Here is a 15,217-nt window from a genome sequence, read left to right as displayed (position 1 = left end):
TGAATCACTGTTTAAATGTCCACACACATCTTGAAATTCCATATGGCTTTTTATCCCAGATTAGTTCATGCACTTACTTTCGATGCTAGAACTTGAAAGGAACTGAGACATCAAAAAACCAAACCCTATCATTTGTATAGGCAAGGAAACGGAGGCCCTGAGAAGGTAAGTAATTCTTGAAAGGCCACCCAGTTTGTCAACGGCATCATTTCTGAATTTTCCCATCCCCCCACCCCCGACAATGGCTGTGCCATCTTCCCAAATACTTGGGGTTTTGTCCAGGGATAATTTTTGAGTTCTCCTAATTTTTATTCCCTTTATGTCAACAGTCACCAAGTCTTAATGATTATTCGTTCAAGACTCTTGATATTGTCACTTCTGCATTTTACTTCTGCTATTTTCAGCACCTCAATCCCCGCTCCTGAATTCCCTCAGTTAATATAACAGCCTCCGTATATAATATTCCTACTTATCTGATCTATTGGTGATTCTCCACTCAGGCTGCTCAGTGCACTGACCTGGGGTGTGTTTCAAAAAAAAAAAAAGCAGCATACCTCACACTATCATCACTCTTGGCACCAATCTGTTTTAATTGGTTTGGGGAGGAGCCTCTATTTTTTTAACAAAGTCCCCCAGGTGATTCTAATGAGTAGCTGGACTGACATAGGTCCCAGCTACCCATGTGAAAGAAAACACCTTATAGAAACAAAACTTAGGGTGAAGTAAAGTGAAAGTCGCTCAGTCGTGTCTGACTCTTTGCAACCCCATGGACTATACAGTCCATGGAATTCTCCAGGCCAGAATACTGGAGTGGGTAGCCTTTCCCTTCTCCAGGGGATTTTCCCAACCCAGGTCCCCCGCATTGCAGATGGATTCTTTTACTGTCTGAGCTACCAGGGAAGCCCAAAGTTAGGTTAACCAGAGACAATTACCTGGAACATTCAATTAGCCAGTTTTTCTCCATTCAACTCTGAACAGAAAGCAATATATTACAAGAAAATAAGCAAAACAATCAGGAAGTTATTAACAAATAAACATCTGCTTCTGATTTCGGTTGAGACAGTCAGTGGAAATTTGGGCCATCCTCCTATAAAATAAAAGCCTGTATATAAATTTGCTCACTTCTTCTCACGAGTGCACCAAAATAACAACTAACTGCTGAAGAATCATCAATCAAAAAGACTGGAATCTACAAAAAATGATATTCTACATCTAAAGACATAAAGAAGAAACTGCAAGATGGTAGATGGGGCACAAGTGTGATATAATCAAATCTCATACCCCACAGGTGGGTGACGCACAAACTGGAGAACAATTAGGTCACAGAAGTTCTCCTATAGGAGAGAGAGCTGAGCCCCACGCCAGGCTCCCCAGCCTGGGGGGTCTGGCATTGGGAGGAGGAGCCCCCAGAGCCGGGCTTGAGCACAGGAGTTCCACAGGAGGAAGGGAGACAGAGACTCCACTCTGGGAGGGCACACACAAGGTCTCATGCCTGGGCCAGACCTACCTTCTGGTCTTAAAGGGTCTGCTGGGGAGGAGGGTGCAGCTGTGGCCCTCTCTCTGGGTTCATAAAAGCTGGTGGTGGAAATATCAGGGAGTGTTCCTCTGCTTGAACTCTTAGTGGAGGCAGACATCCAGCTGGAGCAGTTAGGACCAAGACTTGGCCCCACAGAACAACGTTTAGGCTCATGCTGGGACTCCTCAGGCCAAACAACCAATAGGATGGGAACACAGCTCCAACCCGGCGGCAGACAGGCTTCTTTAAGACTCCGGTGAGTAGACACGCCCCTAACAAGGCCCTGCCCAGCAGAGGGCTAAGACCCAGCCCCACCCACCAGTAGGCCAGCACGGCCTCTCCCACCAGGAAGCCTTTCACAAGCCTCTAGACCGACTCTCCAACAAGGCGGCAAACACCAGAAACCAGAAAACCACAACCCAGCAGCTTCCGGAATTGAGTCTGGAAACACCACCGGGGACAGGCTGCTCCCTGGGCCCTTGAGTGATCGAGGGGAGTGAAGTGCTAGGACATACGGCACACCCCTACAGAGGGCCACTTCTCCAAGGTCAAGAAATGTAAGAAACCTTCCACATACATAAAAATACCAGTAGAAATTTAGACCAAATGAGATGGCAGTGGAACAAGATAAAGCTCCAGGAGAACAACTAAGTGATGTAGAGATAGGCAATCTACCGGAAATTTGATATAGAATGATGACTTAATGATACTGCAAGACTTATTTACTCATTCACGTACTTGTTCACTCTCTCTGAAAAGCACTGTTGTAAAAACCCAAGGTAATATCCAGTATTTGAATTCCATAAAAGGGAGAACATGTGAACACCGATAACCATGTTGCAAAACAGAGTGAGAGGGAAGAAAAGAGATGTATGAGGAGCGATGGGACTTCAGAGGACTAAGAAATCACTTCTGATTGATGGATTTGGGGAAGGATTCATGGAGAAGGCAGACTTCAACCTGGTTTTTGAAGGAGGACGTGGTTTGCGGAAAGGGTTTTCCAAGGTAAGGGATCAGCATGGGCCTAACCATGAAAGTGGAAACACAGGACAATGCCAAGTGTTTCAGCAGCACAGATGGGTAAGAGGCTACTGCAGGAGAGGAGAGATAAGACAGATTTGAATGGGGCTGCATCAGGGATGCTCTGAGGACTCATTTAACACTGTGTGTGTGTGAGAAAAGTCTCCAAGTGGGGCGGTCCTTTAGGACAATCAAGTGCTCTGGCATCAGTGATCAGGGAAGATTTACCATAGTAGTAGAGGCTATTTCACCCTGTAGAATGGGCCTGAACAGGAATAGAACGGCAGGAGGAAAGGAGGAGAGGGCCCTTATGAGAAATGGGGAAGTAAAATCACTTGAATTTGGGAACTGATTGTGTATGTGTGTGTGTGTATATATATATATATATATATATACACGTACATACATACATATATACGAGTGTGAAGGCACTTAGATGGTTTTGAGCTGGGCAACAAGGAGGGTTGATGGTTTCTTAATTAATAGGTGATTCAAGAGGAGGAGGAGTTTAGGAGGAGAGGTCATGAATAATTTTGAACGCATACATGTGGGGCATCTGGAGAGAAATGTTGAGAGGGCAAGTGGAAGTCTTGGGAATGAAGCCAGAGATGGCAAAACAGACATCAGAGTCATCTGTATGGTGGTGACGGGTGGAGCCATGAGAACAGATGAGGTCCTGGGGGAGGGGTTGGGGATGGGGCGTCACCGCACGAGAAGAGAGTTGAAGGAAGCCCCTGAGGAGCAATCAAAGAGGAAGGAGAAAATTCAGTGAATACACTGACCACTAGTCTTGGCTTACAGGCCGTCCCAAGGGGATGAAGGGTTGACGCCATCACTGGATGCTGTTACTATGGTGAGGCTGGTGATCACTGAGGGGACGCTTTTCACTGGAGTCCTGATGATGAAATCCAGATTTCAAATGCTGAATGTGTCAGGGGAAAAGGGAAACTCAAGAGCATGCCCATTTTCAGGATACTGTGTGCCTCAACCCAAGAATGGAACACAGTACATTTGAGAATGGTTTCAACAAGATGGTGATTAAAGAGTGTTTTTTGTAAACAATGAGCACTCTGTTTTTCTTAAACATTCCTTACATACAGAGTTCCTTCAGAGTAGAATTGGTGTCTTACTCATCTTTGTATCCTACCTACCCCTGCCCTCTGAAAAACCAAACCAGAGAAGCCAGGCCTTTGCCCATGACTGGACCTGAGCACCCATGGTCTCGCTGCGGGGGTTCCCAGTGTGGCTGCGACCGTGGGGCAGTGCGCAGGGTAGGCCTGTGGGGAGGCCCCTGCAGAGGAGCAGCTGAAGGCCCGTTCCCGCCGCCCTCACCACGTTAGCGTCAGTGGAGTGCTGTGCTCCTGCACTGCGCTGAACCGGTAGGCTAGGCCTGCTCCTCCCCTTTGTTTCCTAACTGCCTCCCATTCCCTTTCTCCCTGCGGCCTCCCTGAACCCCCACCCTGGCTCCCCTCCGGCTCCTCTTCTGGAAGAGATCCCTGGCTCTCAGACCGCCCTCGCTTGCCACTCAGATGTGACTGTGCCTGGCAGATTCTGCTCTCCTCTCTGACTATACTCTCCTCTGCTCTCTGCGCAGCAGGGTCTCTTGGGGAGAGCTCGTCCCATTCCAGGATGGCCCCTTCCAGGTCTCCCACAATGCTCCACCCTTGAGCACCACACCCTGGTGCCCTGCACCTGGGCTCTTCCCCAAAGGCTCCTCCAGGCACCAGAAACTCACAAATCTGAAGCTAACCTCATCACCTTTGTTCCTAAACTTGCTCCTGCACCCATGCGGCATCATCTTCCACTTAACTCTGGCCACAGCTCTGCTTCCTGAACCCTTTCTTTGTATTCACTATTGACCAAGCTTTATTTCCATCAATGAAATGCCTGAGGTATCTCTGAAATCTGTTTCCAATGTGCTGTTTCCGTCACCACTTCCCTAATTCTGGTCCTCACATCATTTGCTTCAACTTTTACGATAACATTTTAATTGTCCCCAGTTTCCTATAAAAAGCCATTTTAAATACTATTGAGGCACAATTCCAAATACAGATAATTTCACCCTTCCACTTAATTTTTTTGATGATATATGATTATATAAAATTCAAATTCCCTTATACAGCATAGAAGGCCCTTTTCACTGAGCCCCATTTTAATGTTCTTTCAGTCCGACCCTCTCCTTTTCCTACTTCTCCAGTATAAGAGCCACTGTACCTCCTGCCCACACAAGTGAAATCATACTTGTCACTCGAGGCCCAGCTAACACGTCACCTCTTAGGTGGAGTAGAATCTTCTACAAGTCTGCTCAGCAGATTTCAGGTGCTGTGTCCCTTGGGCTCTTAGCATTCCTTGCTGATACTGTCCTTACTTCTCTCCTTACCTCATTCTCTTCCCCATCACTCCTCCTTGCTTTCGAATGCATAGAGTGAGAGACTCTCCCATTAATCTTTCTCTGTCTAGAACCAAGCAAGGTGCCTGATAGATGTTGGTGGAACTGAACTGAGACCACAAAGAGCCCTCCAATTCTTCTGTTGTTGGTTTTAGCTAATGACTCTAGTGAATTGATTCAGGACACCTTACCTGCATGGATTGCAAACTAGTTAAAGTAAATTATATGACAAGCATATACATTTTTTTTGTCAGAAACAGAAATCTATACCTCTTTAAAGCATGGTCACTGGACTAGATGTCCCCAATAATGATTCCATGGCTTTTATTTTTTCCAGTACATTGCAACTGTCTTCTTTATGCCCTAATTTAGGTTTCCCCTGATCAATAACTTACCCTTGAGAGACACTTTAGAGAAATGATTCATTTAAAACTTATGTCTTTGTAGACATCTTCAGGGAATGATTGTGAAAGGGTGTTTGTGTGTGTGTAGACACATATCCACATAAATGTATTTGATAAGGAAATGTTCAACAATAGGCCAATTCAATAATTCACTTAGAGAATAATATTTCCTTTCATTCTTAAATCAAACCAGTCCTAGATGGCAACTAGCAGGGTTATTAACAATAGAAAAATATATTTCAGAAAACATTCAGAAGGCCAACTTAAAAACCTTTGTTGGAGAGATGCTTAGCCATGGCTGGGAGACTGTAAGGCGGGGGATAGAATCGAGTCAGAACTGAGAAGTGTGTCAGTCTGATTCCTGTTTCCATGGCAAACCGTGGGGAAACCGAGCATGTGTATCAACTACTTCTGAAAAGTTAAACTGACATTTTAAAATCGCAGTTTTTAAAAATTGGGCTGGTAGTCACAGATCTACTGCAAGCTTTGATAGTGGACATGGGGGCTGCTCTAGGGATGTAGTTGAGGGGTGAGAAGTTGCTTGAACTATATTTGCAAAGCTGTTATTCATATTTTGCTTTATTTGTATGTTTGTGTCTATATGTATGTAACATACAGGATTCTTAATTTCCTTAAGAATTTTTACCAAATGTTACACTAAAATATAGCATGAGAATGTTCACTTTGAAATCGTTAGATACAAACTTAGGACTACTTAAAAAAAATCATAACTGTTTTTCCCCCTTAAACTCGGTGCATCACTAGTATGGAGAGGGAGAGTTAGAAGATTCTGTCCTTAATGACTAACTGGCACACTCAGGCTGGAGGATAGCAAGACACTGGGGGCAGTTCTGGGTTCCCAGGGCTAACATGTCTGATGACTGTGGCTCTCTCTGTCTGGTGTAGAAAGAGTGGCCTCATGGGAGCTGGCCAAACCAAACGTGGGCTGAGAGAAAATACATTTTGTTTTTCTGCACTGATGCCCAGGGATTGCTTTCTGAAGTGTGTGTGCGGAGCTCACCCAGCGCTGCCTCTGCTGTATGTCCCCTCCCAGCCCTTCCTTCCTTCTGGGACCATACTGGCTAGAACCCAGGAATGAGTGCATCTCTAATTTTCCTGAATCCACAGATCTTATCCTCACCACTCATAAGGTCTCAGCTATAAATATTTTCCAGAGCTCTAGCAGTAATTAGACAAGCTACTATGAAAGATAGAGCATTATACATCAGTTAAAAACATATGCAAAACCAAAGCTCATTAGAGAAAGATAATATTCATGCAGATTTTACAAACCGTGTCTTTAGGGTGGCCCAATAAGTAGAAATATGGGGACCCATGCTTGTCACTTTTCATGCACATGGAGAGACTGGAAGGTACCATTCCTAAAGGAAGGGGAGGAACAGCCTAGGACCAATCATTAGAATTAACAGAACCAGTGACAAAGATATAGTATTACTGTTAGAATCAAGATTGCTTAGTACGTTTAGAGTAGCTGAATAAAAATTATCTAGGCAGTAAGAATAAAGACTTTAAGCAAAGCTGACCCTATTGAGCATGCAGCAAGTGAAATTAGTGAAAAGACTGAGCTACATGTGTATTCCAAAAATAGATTTTTTTTTCTCAAAATATTGAGGGCATCCTGAGGTGCTTTTAAGGAGGCACAAATGTTTAAAACATCTTGAAATCATAATATCAGAATTTTTGCAGAATTTTCTCATAATTAGAGTGTTTCAGTGAGACCAGCTGTCATTTGAGAAGTCACAGTAATCATGTTTCTAAATTTTGAAAAACCCTCAAATTAAAGCCATGGTTTGCCTATGTTTATATTTATGTTTTCTCTAATAATCTCATAAATTCTTATAGCTCGTCTCTTCTGTAACAATTTGCTCATTTAGATTCAAACTTCACAGTTGACTTGCTGGCCGTATTTGTTTTCTGGAGGAAAAAAGAGCTGCAGAACAGCCAGGTTTTGCCTGTTCTACGTGGCTGTACTCGCCTGTCCAAGGGCTGTGCTCTGAAACCTGCCTCTTAGCAGCTGCCTTGGTCTAGGCCTATCTCAGCTCCTGGGCTTCAGTTCTTTGCTGACATAAAGACGGTACTAGAAATTCTGGGCTGTCAGTGGTCTCCACCAGACAGGCCCTGGGAGATGTAATAACCAGTCCCTGCAGCACTCAGTGCCATGTTGTCTTAGCTTCGTACAGTGTGAGGTAGAGGTGACGTGGGGCTGCTGAATCAGAAGCACTGAGTCCACATAGCTCAGACATTTGGGAGCCTGCTCCCCTCTCTGCCAGTATATTCTTATGATACCACCCCTCCCCCAGCCCCCATCTCAATGCCTAACTTGCTCCACGTGCTTCAACACACAAAAGAGACAGTGCCCCCACACGGATGTCTCATTGTGCGCCCCTCCCCACTCCCCTCCCACCCCCCGGGGTGTTTTTCACCGCACAGCTGTGTTGAGGGGTGCGCTGTGCTAAGTTGCTTTGGTCGTGTCCGACTCTTTGGGACCCTATGGACTGTAGCCCACTAAGCTCCTCTGTTTATGGGATTCTCCAGGAAAGAATACTGTAGTGGGTTGCCATGTCCTCCTCCAGGGGATCTTCCCTACCCAGGGACTGAACCCACGTTTGTTACATCTCCTACACTGGCAGGCGGATTCTTCACCACTAGCGCCACCTGGACAAACAATTCGAAGTTAAAGGGAAAGTAGAGGCTCTCTGTGGTGTGGAAACCAACGCTTAACAACGAATGTCAGGAGGGAAGTGAAGTTTCAGGAATTATTAACTGAGTTTACCATTTAGCCAAGATGCAAGTAATTTTGTACAAAAAACATCAAGTGGTTTTACTATCAAGCACAAAAGGGTCTCATTTAATTCTAAACGTGGCCTTTACTGGGCTTGAAAGATACATGTGCTAGGAAACGTTGGGGCCAGAGGTCAAACAAAAGAGCCCAGAACATGGTGGGGAAAATAGCTGTGAAAACTGTAACAGAAATTACGGTGAAATGTGACAGAGTTGCATTCTGTGCTTGGCATATGCGATGCATACGTCATGAGTCCTAAAACCCATGTTCAGTCTGAAAACCCAGGGTCCTGATGAGGATCACTATTTGTTGGAGACTGTGTATAAAAACACGAGAGACCTTGTGACGGGAGTGTAAATGCAGGCTCCTCTCTAAGCAAATGTGGGAGCTGCCTTAGAGTAAACCGCTGTTTAGTCCGGGCTAAGTGTCTGTTTGTTGTTTCTATTAAAAATTTTTTTGAACCCAAACAGCACGTTGAAGAATGTGTGATTCTCACCATTTATAGAGATTTTGCTACAATTAGAGCATATAATTCAAGCCTGGAGTAAGGCATTATATAATCTTATTTTGGTCCTATCTGAGGGAGTTCGGTTGAAAAGAAAACCTGGGGAAGTCTTTGTCAGAACAGGACATCGGGGTAACCCTATTTGTGAGCAAAGTTGTAGGCAGAATTCTCAAATAACAACAAAAAAATCCAACCTTATGGACTATATCTTTCACTAGAAATGAGGGGTTTTTAGTACTTAAGTTTAAAATGAATTATTTGCTTTGGGAACACTGGGATAGGACTTACGGACTCCAGAGCTTAAGGACTGCTCTGGAGACTTGATGTTTGCTGGTTGTAGCGGTTAGCTGGATCTACCCAAGAATTTGTCTTATGATATTAAACTCCACTCTGAGCACCTGGATAACAGGATGTTGTTAGAAAACTCCCTCATAGGGGTCAACATCTTCTGTATCATCTCTAGTTTGAGACAAGAGAACAATCAGACAGTGGAGAAAATGGCTTTGGCATTTAGCACCAGCTTCATAATGGGAGAGGTTGAGGGGTCACAAGCTTGACTTGAATCAACGCCATCATGCTATGAACACAGGTCAGACTGTCTCAGTGAGGAGGGACACTGAGCTGAGTGGGAGCTGAGCTGAGACTGTCACAAAAGCCTGAGACTGAAAAAAGGGAAGACAATCTTATCTCCTTTCTTTAATTTTAACGGTTGCAAGCCTGAATGGAGAGTGATTCAGATCTGACGGCCAAGGCGGGAGCTGGCTTGAGGGGTGAGGCTCATACAGCGAGAGGTCCACAAAGACACAGAGAGGACAAGAAACTCCTTGGGTCTTTACAGGAGAGCTAGAGGAGACAAAGCCAGCCATCTCCATGGCATGAAATTACCTGGGATGACACTTGAAAATACAGAGTCCTGGGCCAAATCGACCCAATCCTCTGTGTGTGCACGCGTGTACATATGGTACAAATATGTGTGCAGATGTAAAACCATGATGTGAGCTTTCTTTCCTCTTAACCTTAATACTTTGATCTCCACTCCTACCCACTCTCTGCTCACTGTGTAAACAAACAAACAAACCTTTTCTTGATTCTGTGACTTCTCTGAGATCTATTTCAATGGTCTTACAGAACTCATCAGCATTTCATCTAAGAGGCTACCTTCTCCCTGGACTGTGGTGGAAGCAGCCCTTGCCCAGGAGAGCTCAGCTTCATATTAGGGGAGGCAAGAGAAAGTTTTATCAGAACCTAAATCCAACTGTCCAGCATGAGTTACTGGAGGAGTTGGATTTTTTAGGTTTTCCAAGATGCATGTGGAGTCCTTCTCAGTGGGGTTTGGGAAAGATAGCTGTTCACTCATTAGTTTCCTCCAACAATGTACTGTTAAGGGACTGAAAGGAGGTCAGACCTCAAGAGCAAAACTGGTTTTTCTTGCTTGATTTCTTGGTTACTTCATGGTCTAATATATTTTATCAGTCTTAAATACCTAACAAGTGTCGACTGGGGGAAGTGGGTCACTTAATATATCTTGAAAGAGAACAGTGTATGTTGCAAAGACTATCAAGAAGGAATATCATCATAGTCCAGGGTTTCCAATAAAACATATGAAGAAATGGGATTTCACCCTCATTTTTAAAGCACCTTAATAAACGAGGTTTTGGCTGAGCAGTGGGGAAAAGAATTTCAGAGTTGGGCATCCTCAAGGAAGCCCCTGGGTATGACTCCATGAAACAGGAACCTATTGGAAGTTTCATGGTTTGAACATTTCCTGGGATTCCCTAAATTCTGAAGAGAGCAGTCTGGAGCCTTCTAGCCAAGGAAGGACTCTGTTCTCTGCAGGATGCAGCCAGAGTACTGCCTGACTGCCTGTCCTCTTCCCTGGTCTGGGTCAGTCAGGGTGAACTGGAGTGATTTGTGGAACCACTCATGGAAAAGGGAGATACACTCAACCATGAATGTCAGAAGCTGAAATTAAATTTCAGAATTTATTATTGAAGCCAGCCGCCTTTTGCCCTATTAAAAATGCAGGTGAAATAGTGCAAAGGCTATGGAACCATTTAAAGTTCCCATAAATGTGGTCTCTGAGGAAGAGGCAAAAGCAGCAGAGACTCTCCCCATGTCTGTACCATGGACACCTCAGGCTGTGAGGTTACAGTGCTCCAGGCTCCATGCTGAGGGCCACGGGAGGGGAGGAGCAACGATCAGCAGATTTGCTCAAGAGAATTCTATCTCACTAATTTGGAACTGAGAATAATTCAGCCAAGGTATAAGCAGAAATTTATCTATACTCAGCGAGTTCATTCTTCAGGAAAAGTACAAATTATTAGTACAAATATTACAAAGGAAATGCTTAACAGACAAAAGAAGCCAAGGGCTTTTCAAAGATCCTTAACCCTCTAGATGTATTTATTAAAGCCACATATAACTAGTAAAACTAATAATTTTTTCATTAGAGTAGATCCTTTGAGACATTTTAATTAGTTACCCCTCTGTTAAAATCAACTGTTACACATATGCTCATTTTAGACTGTCAGCTCACAGAAGGCCAGGACTGGGTCTTACTTTCAGTGCCTGCAAAGTGCCTTGAACATAGTAGGTGCTCAGGAAAATCCTGATTCAGTTGAGGAAATAGTAGTGATATTAATTAATGATACTAATTACAGGATCTGCCTCACCTCATATGGAATATTTATTTGGTAGGAGTACAATGTCTAGAGCTGACCTTTGTATGATCAGAGGAAGAAAGGACTTGAACAAATAATTGTTAACAAGATTATAGGAGCATGCTTATAACAGCCACATGCCAATGCACATTGTTAAAGAAGAATACATGAAAAAATAATGTTAACTGCCATACAAGTAGAGACTGGTACAGCTTAATCTGTTGCTCTGATACTACTGTAAATCATTTTCATTTACCGATTAAAGGAAGACCTTTAACTATTTAGCCCATTCATTTCTTCAGCTAGAGTGTGAATGCAGTATGGTTCAAACAGATCTTTTCTTACCTAATGCATTTATTACACTTATAAAACGTAAACAATTTCATTTCTCATAGGCCTTATATTAGTCAACACCTATCAAAGATGCAATTAACTTTGAAAATGGTAGTGCAGGAAGAAGTCTAACTCATGGATTGATGATTTCTTTCCCCAAAGGGAGATGTGGGCATTAGTGTTAATTGTCCCTAGGCATTCTGAGAATTGTGCTTCCTCCTGGGAACCCTGTCTGGCCTCCTAAGACGATTGAGGCCATTTACAATCAAACTTACTTCAGCATTCTTGTCATAAAGACCTGGAATGCTGCTTAAGAGAATCAACAGGCCAGACCACCAACCAAAAATGGAAGGCATAATTTTTTTTTTTTTTTTAAATTTTGATGAGCTCTGAACAGCAAGTATAACCGGGGAAGGCTCTGCATTGGCCTGAACTGCTGGTGGAGGACATCTTTTTCATCCAGTGGCACTTCTGTTTACCAAGACCCTGGCTCTGTGGCTCAATGTATACATCAAGTGAACATTCCTTACAATCCCTGAATGCTGATGAAGGAGTTTATTTGCATAATACATTCCTATGCAGCTTTAGAATCAGGATCCCTGTTTTCTTTTCTCTTAGACTTTTTAGATTTAATTGGAAGTGCAACAGTCAGTGTTAAGGAGGGCACCTCTTGCTTCTGCTGCATCCGTTTTTGATCCTTTCCTCAGTATGGTAGAGTCAAATTGCCTTCTTCCTGGCAGGTGTTGAGATGTATGTGTCAGGGGAGGGGGGGCCCAAGCTCTCGTTGAGTTTACAATCAACAAATTCTTATCCTGAGGACTAGAGTGCAGTTGAAGTGCCTATCTCCTGAGCTGCTCTTTCAAGGACTTAACTATGAAAGCAGCTTCTCCTTCGAAGCCTTTATTATCTCCCCTCCCCTGCCACAGCTGCTCAGCCACCTCTGTGAGCAGCCAGTATGCTTGCTAGTGGCTGCCTTTGCTTATTCTTGCCTCTGGATCGGCTGAGGTGTGTCTGCCGATTAGTCTCATGGTAATTATGGATGGCGTGTTTGCAGCATATTTATTCCCTTCCTCAGCTCACTTGGCTTCACACTGACTTTGTTTAGTCAACAATCTGACAGATTACCTGGGGTAATTTTTTCTTCCCATTGTACCTGTGCTTATCTCTCTGTCACAAACCACCTTAAGGACTCTGAGCCAGAGTTTTCGTATTTCTCTGGACTGAGATCAGCTTTCTCCTGACATGTCCAAAAGTCCAGATAAGGGACGGCTTCAGAGCTGTTCTGAATTCTGAATTCTGCAGGTATCAGAGGTAGGGCTGAGGGTTATCACCTAAACCCCTTCCTAGCCTGCTGTTCACCAGTCTCTTCACCTTCAGAGTTCACTCTCACCCGGGCGGGGTTAAGCCTGAACACTTCCCTAACTGGTAAAGTCTCTTCTAGATTCTGATAAACTCCCTTTAACAATCTTTTGAGACTGGATTTTATGCCAAGTTTGGGATCTTAAAGGGCAAACAAAGGAAACAAACATAGGATTAAACTCATAGTTGACAGAGAAATCAGTTTTCCTGTCGTTAGGGTGCATTTGGACAAAGTGGATTTTATTTTTGGTTACATCTACTATAAGTCCAAGCATTTTCTTTCACTGCTCTTGTTGCTATTGTTTTGTTTTGTTACCTGCACCCCTAGCCACTCCCCCACTTTTTTTATGTCCAAGATAGACTAGAGTATATTTTAATAAAAATTTTCATAAAAGTACCTTAATAAAAATATACTCTATCTTGGACAAAAAAATTCTTTGTCATGAGATAGTCGATTTAACTGATGCTGGAGGAATTGCGAGTTCCTTAGCTGCAAGTACAGACACTGGGGGCATCTATAGAGTCTGTGAATGTGGCCACTTTGTGGCTTGTTCCTGGTACCGGAATGCATTTCCAGAGCAGGGCTGTAACTGATACCTCAGAAAGGCCTCCTCACCAGTCTGGTTCTGGGCTGGCATCCGGGAACGTGACTGGTAATTCGTTCCCTCACTAATATAAACCTTTCCTAAGTGATACAGGTCTCTCACTGTATCTCAACTGTTTGCTCAAGCAATGTGGTTTATGCTCAGCACCTGCTGTCCTTCTGGGAGTCTGGGATTCTGGTACGTGCCAGGCAGAGGGTGCCAGCTTGACTGGCCTCCAGGAGAAACCATGGGCACTGAGTCTCTTATGAGCTTCCCAGGGCAGCCATACCATCAGGGCAGCAATATTATCACACATATGCTGCTGCATTCTTATTGCTGCATGAAGAATGCTCTCTGGGTGACCCCTCATGGGAGACAGAGAAAGCAGAAGGAAGCCTGCATGTGGATTCCTCCAATTCTACCTGTGTTATTCTTCCTTATGATTCTACTGGGTATCCTTACTATTAATACATCAGTGTCATAAATCTGAGCTGTGACCACAACTATATTCTGTGTCCCAGGAGTCCTATAAGCAAATACCTGAATGTGGGGTGGCCTTGGGGACCCCTAAAACAGTTCCTTCATGAGGCACCGTGAGGTTCCAGAAATATCATTTGATGGAATTATCCTCAAAAATGCGGATCTGATCCCTACTTTCTTGGTTTTTCACGCAAATAACCAAACCATACCAAACCAACCAAACCATAATTTTGGTTTAGAGTTTCCTGAAGAACTAATGTTTACTTAGTTTATAACTATTCATTTACTTCCCTAAAGGAGATTGCTTTACTCTATTAAATTTGTTCTTTTATGACATAATCTCTAAAATTACAGTCATAATCCATGTCAAATCTAACATCAAAAGTAGCTGACAAGCTCTACTGCTACCAGTAGATATTAGTTAATATTCAAAAGTGTGTCCAGATATTTAACAAACTCTCTGTGTTGGTTAATTTTAGAATTTAACTATATATTTTCAGATGATGTTAAGAATTAATGGGATAATGTTGACATGGTCTTGAATTTTCATGCTGTTCAGAAACATATTTTTATTTTTATGCCTTGAGGCAGCTTTGTGCTGACGCATCACAGTCTGAGTTATGCCACATGTTGGTCGACAGACTGTTTTAACTGCTCTCTGTAGAGCAGCAGTTGGTGTGGTGGGTGCTCAGAATAAGGACCAAATAGTGATTCTACAAAAAGAATAGAAAGTTCAGGACAGCCATATTATTCAGATTAACTTTTTAAAGATTAATTTGTTAGAACAATAAGAACAACATTAATTCTATGAGAATTCCTGGGTATAGATAATAGGTCTTGGCATGGAAGGAAACACACCTTGAAAGCAAGGTCTTTTGTAGAAGTGATAGAATTTCACTGGTTGGTTTCACATTACAGAATCCCTTCATGCCCTAGGGTGCAAAAAATGATTTTATTTCAAGAGTTCAGATTCTTTACAAAGGGAAGAATGCCAATGCCATTGAACAGGCTCAAGTCTGTGCTTACTGCTAATATTAATAATTAAAAATATTTTATTAGATCCAAGTATTAAGGATGGGAAGCTGGGATGAAATATTTCCCTGGGCATATGGCCAGCCCTAGAAACTTCTAAATGCTGCCCTACTCTTAATGTGAGGATTTGCC

At 43.3% G+C, this 15,217-nt stretch overlaps 1 protein-coding gene across 12 annotated transcripts in view; it reads right to left on the bottom strand.

Annotated features, from left to right (window-relative positions):
* Positions 1-15,217, bottom strand: part of MAGI2 (membrane associated guanylate kinase, WW and PDZ domain containing 2) — a 1,460,538-nt gene that overhangs the window by 70,225 nt on the left and 1,375,096 nt on the right. For 3 of the 12 annotated variants that reach the window (XM_070787203.1, XM_070787204.1, XM_070787205.1), the window contains one exon: positions 6,623-6,711. The exons of the other annotated variants lie outside the window; for them this stretch is intronic. In XM_070787203.1, the coding sequence (XP_070643304.1) occupies positions 6,623-6,711 (89 nt within the window). The remainder of the gene's footprint in view (positions 1-6,622; positions 6,712-15,217) is intronic. 12 annotated transcript variants of the gene reach the window in all.

The sequence above is a fragment of the Bos indicus genome, chromosome 4 (genome assembly GCF_029378745.1).
Source record: "Bos indicus isolate NIAB-ARS_2022 breed Sahiwal x Tharparkar chromosome 4, NIAB-ARS_B.indTharparkar_mat_pri_1.0, whole genome shotgun sequence".
Lineage (NCBI taxonomy): Eukaryota > Metazoa > Chordata > Mammalia > Artiodactyla > Bovidae > Bos > Bos indicus.
Note: the sequence above shows the minus strand (reverse complement) of the source record. Positions and strands in the feature narration are given on the sequence as shown.